Below are 5,309 nucleotides of genomic sequence, written 5' to 3' on the forward strand. Positions count from 1 at the left end.
AATTTGCACTATAAAAAATTTTTTCTATAATTTTTTATTAATTTGTATATATAGTATTATTCTTATTTATTTATTATGGGTTATGATGAGGGAGGGGGTGTTGAGTTTCACTTTCTTGTAAAAGGGTGTGGTGGTGGCCTAAGATTTTTCCCTTGCACACAAGGACAAATTCTTTGATAAATGTGAGAAAGCCAAGAGAGAGAAAGAAAGAAGGGTTGGTAGTATTTTTGTAAAGTTGGTTGTAGCATTCCATTTAGCCACAATTTACACTGAGCAAGAAAGAAGCACATCACAAGTGAGGGAATTGAATTGAAGAAGAGATAGAGGTAGGAAGATCATAGAAGAGAAGAGAAGATAAAGAAAGCACACAAGATGTTTGATGGAGTGCCAGGAGACCAGTTCCATCAATTCATAACACCAACAAGAACAACAACAACAACAACCTCATCACAAATCCCTCTTCATCATCACTTACCTTTTCCTCTCCCTCTCCATCATCCTTCTNCTACTCCTTTTGATCCTTATCATCATCATCACCACCAATTGCAGCTTCACCAAGTTCATCATCAACAACACCCCAGTATCTTGCACCCATCATTACACCTTCACCAACACCACAACAACAATAACAAACATCATCATCATGATGAAGACCGGGAAGAAAACAACGCTAGCAGTACTTCCACTACTACTGTGCCAATGAATTTTGAAATTGAAAGAGATCATGAGAGGCAGCAAATGCCTCCTCCTCAGCTCATTGATCCTTGGAGTAATGATGAAGTACTTGCTCTCTTGAGGATCAGATCTACCATGGAGAGTTGGTTCCCACAACTCACTTGGGAACATGTCTCGAGGTACACAAACATTACATTTTATTACATTACATTATATATATATATATATATCACTAAAATTATTAAATCATCATTTTCTCACCTATATATACTTATTGTTATAAATTCTTACATTATTTAATTGAATTATAACTAGTCTACTACTACTGATGATGAAATTAAAACATGGATTGATTATTTGTTATTGTTTGTTTGATGAATGATGATGATCAAGATATAATTGACATACACAGCAATGAAATTATGAATATTGTAAATGTGAAAATGTAAAATTAATGAGCTGGAGTCTGTATATATGTGTGTTTTGTGATGAGTGTATAGCTAGCTACATCATATGCTACCTCCATGTGGAAGACAAACACACACGTGCACCTACATTTCAGCTCACACACTGACACAAACACACACACACTCAGAGAGTAATGGCACACACCCCGNGGGATTTGGGATTTTTTTTACTAACACGGATGAAAATTGAAAGAGGGAGCCCCATTGATTTTGTCGATATATTACTATATTATTATTACATGTTTGAATTGTTCTTGCAAAGGAGAAAAAGAAATTAAACAAAACAACGTAATTATTAATTTCTATAATGGTTATTAGTTACTTTAATTTGGTCCCCGGAATAATAATTTTACATTTATGGGGTGTGCAGGAAGATGGCAGAGCTTGGATATAAGAGAAGTGCTGAGAAGTGCAAAGAGAAGTTTGAAGAAGAAAGCAGATATTTCAGCAGCAACATTAACTTCACCAACAAAACCATTACTCCTCCTCCTACTACTACTACAGGTTACCGCTTTCTTAGTGAACTTGAAGAGCTTTATCATCAACAAGATAATAGTGATCATCATCATCAACAAGAAGTGGTGGTAGTGGAGAAGCAACCAAGTAGTACTGAGGGGCAAGAAGACAAGGTAGTCATGGACCAAGCATTGGGAGAAGATGATAAGGAGAATGATGAAGAGGTTGTTGCTGGGGCGGCCACGGTGGTGTTGCCGGAGAAGATTATTACGACAAAAACAAAGGAGAGGAAGAGGAAGAGGGGTGGTGGAGATGGTGACGGCAACGGCGACCGCGTGAGGTTTGAGATGTTCAAAGGTTTTTGTGAAAGCATTGTGCACAAGATGATGGAGCAACAAGAAGAGATGCACAACAAGTTAATAGAAGATATGGTGAGAAGAGATGAAGAGAAGCTTGCAAGAGAAGAGGCATGGAAGAAGCAAGAGGTGGAGAGAATGAACAAGGAGCTTGAGATCATGCAACAGGAACAAGCCATTGCTGGTGATAGACAAGCAAACATCATTGAGTTCTTGAAGAAATTTGCCCCAGAAATTCAAACCCTTGTTTGTGTTGAAGAAGATCATGATGATCACAATAATAATGGAAGAAACAAATTGGTGAAGGTAACAAATAGTAATAACAATGTGGAACACAATGGTTCAAATTTGTTGTTGCATTCCCAAAACCCTAATCCTCCATCATCACCTTCTTCTTCTTCTGCTGTGATTCTCAATAACCAAAATGGTGTTTTTGTTGCTGCTGCTTCTTCTTCAACAAACCCTAGCTCAAGTCCTATGATACAAGCTGGCAAGAACCCTAATAGTACTTATCTCAACAATGATAGCCCAATAGTAGAGGCGGACTCGGCGGCAAAGAAGGCAGCTGCCACTACCGCGAACTGCGAGAAAGATGAAATTGGAAGAAGATGGCCAAAAGATGAAGTGTTGGCACTGATAAACCTGAGGTGCAACACCCAAGTGAGCAGCAATAATGATGAAAATGGGAGAGAAACTCACAAGGCTCTTCCATTGTGGGAGAGAATCTCACAAGGGATGGTGGAATTGGGGTACACAAGGAGTGCAAAGAGGTGCAAAGAGAAATGGGAGAACATAAACAAGTACTTCAGGAAAACCAAGGATGCTAACAAGAAGAGGTCCCTTGATTCAAGAACTTGTCCCTATTTTCATCTTCTCAGTAGCCTCTATAGCCAAGGGAAGCTTCTTCTCCAACCTGAGAAGCAAGAAACTACTACTAATAATAATGATAACCATGGAAAAAAAATTGTCACAGATCATCAAACTTCTTCACATCAAATGGGGTCTGCTATTGCTGCTGATGATAATCATGATCATGGAGGTGAGAATAACAATAATAACAAAGCTTTGATGCAAGCACCTTCTTTGGATTTTGATCAGTTTTAATTCATTAATTATTTTTGTCTATTTTTTATATTACATAATAATAATAATAATAATAATAATAATAATAATAATAATAATAATAACTTATTTTGTAATTTTCTTTTTTTATTGTGGGGTTTTGATGGTGGCTTAGCTTCTTTTCTTTTATAGCAATATAAATTGAGTGTAGTATGTACCTGAGTACACACATAAATATAAATACAAAATTAAAAATGTCTGAAAATTAAACTTAAATTAGAATATGGTGTGAGCACCGACAGCTTGATAAGGAATGAGAAGACTATAAATTTATTTGCTGTTCCGGTGTAAGTGTTGCTATTTATATTCCTTTTCAAGTTACATACATTTTTTTTTTAATCTGTCAATGTTTCATATAGTTTTTAATTAATAGGGGGAAGACATTGACACTACTCTTGAAAAATAATAAAAGAAAAACATTCTTTAGGACATTCTTCTTCCCTTTACTACTAACTAAGCTAGCTAATAACTAATCAAATAGTGAAAGGAACTAAGCTACTTTCCCCTCCTTTTTTTTATCCAAGTATAGAAAAATTATGTTTTCTTTTTTAATCTTCGATTTTTTGGTAAACATAGGAAAATTATGTTTTGTTTTGTATGCTAGCAGCGCTTAATTATTATCTTTCATCATGATCAACTAGCAATAATTGATGAAGGTGTTTAAGTTAAAACATCATAATGATTAGTTTTTTTTTTTCTAATTGACAAACCATTTTTTAAAATTAAAAATAAAAATCAGCTAGATACTTGTTGCTTAATTAAAAGGCACCATTTTGCATTTTAGGAATAGAAGGTAAATATAATTAAAGAAGCTTTTTTTTTTATTCTCCGTACCCTTTTTTAATTGCAATATATTGCTATATATGTTGATATCTTAAAACATATATGTAACTCTAATTTTTAAACAATGATGAAAAAATTACCAAGATCGGTAGGCATTAATTATACATGGATTTAATTAACTTATATATCCGTACGTTATTAGCTCAAAATAACTTTATATTTATATTCACTTATGTATTATTGTTGCAGTAATGAAAAATTTTAACAATTTATTATTATTAAAAAAAGTAATACAAATATAAATATCTAATTACATTTCTATATATATACAAATTGTATAATTTACATAATAAATATTACAGAAATAAAAATACAATATTCATACTGAAAAGAAGGTATACAAATTCTGTGAAATAAAGTACTATATATATATTGTCCGAAAATAACTACACATTTGAGATGGATTAAATGCTTGAATTGAATTTTCAAACTTACTAGTTACATAGACTTGGGTACTATTTTGGAGACGATGGAATTGTATTTTGGCTACTGAAAGTAGTTAGTGTTCAAACTTTATAAGCTGTGTCATCACACAGAGACACAATAGTACTTACAAAGAAGAGTTATGACTTACGACTTAGCATTCATATGTTCCAAAAAAATGGTACCACACAAATTTGATTGGTCGTTGTCAATGGCTTACAGCACATATATTTTCGTGCCATAATAAATCGTACTCGTTATATATTCCTTCGCTGATCAATTAACTTCTTTCTGAATAGCAAGCTTCCAATGTTTAGCTGCTTTCTATTCGCAAGAGAGATCAGAAGAAACGTAAGAATACTTCCGACAGATTAACCCGTTGATTATATGATAAAGGGTTTTAGTAAAAACACTTAACAAGAATATTATTAAGTAGAAAGTTTTATAGAACATATAAGCAAATTAAATATAAAATTATCGTATATTAAATTTTACAAAAAATATTATTTATATACTAAAATTAATTTCTGTATATTTTTTTTATAAATATATGTATATTTAAATTTATTTTTTATTTATATTTTATATTTTAATATATATTTTATACTGATAAATAATTTTAGATAATTAATTTTAATATACACCTAACATAATCGTAAATTTTATTAAAAAGTAATTATAAATTTATATTTTGCTATTTTGCTTTTAAAGAACCATATACCAAAATTCTACCACTAATATTTGGAGAAGAGATACATATTTGGTAGTTTAGTTATGAATTTAATTTTAATTTAGTATCAGTACATAATAATCAAGGTTTAAAAAAATCAGACCGAAATGAACGGTTTAATTGGGTTAATCAAAAACCGATCCTCTAATTGATTCGGTTAACTTCTAAAACTATTCTGTAAAAAATAGATAAAAAATTAACAAAATTAATAGTTAACTGGTGAATCAGTTGAACTGA

General features: G+C 32.1%; 1 protein-coding gene across 1 annotated transcript; it reads left to right on the plus strand.

Moving 5' to 3' along the window:
- Positions 74 to 3,292, plus strand: LOC107618798 (trihelix transcription factor GTL2; the record flags this gene model as incomplete). The annotated part of the gene is given in 3 exon segments (XM_016320962.2): positions 74 to 504; positions 571 to 854; positions 1,513 to 3,292. Coding segments are annotated over 3 exon segments (1,962 nt in total), but the record flags the coding sequence as incomplete, so codon positions are not given.

Source organism: Arachis ipaensis, chromosome B09, assembly GCF_000816755.2.
Source record: "Arachis ipaensis cultivar K30076 chromosome B09, Araip1.1, whole genome shotgun sequence".
NCBI classification, from domain to species: domain Eukaryota; kingdom Viridiplantae; phylum Streptophyta; class Magnoliopsida; order Fabales; family Fabaceae; genus Arachis; species Arachis ipaensis.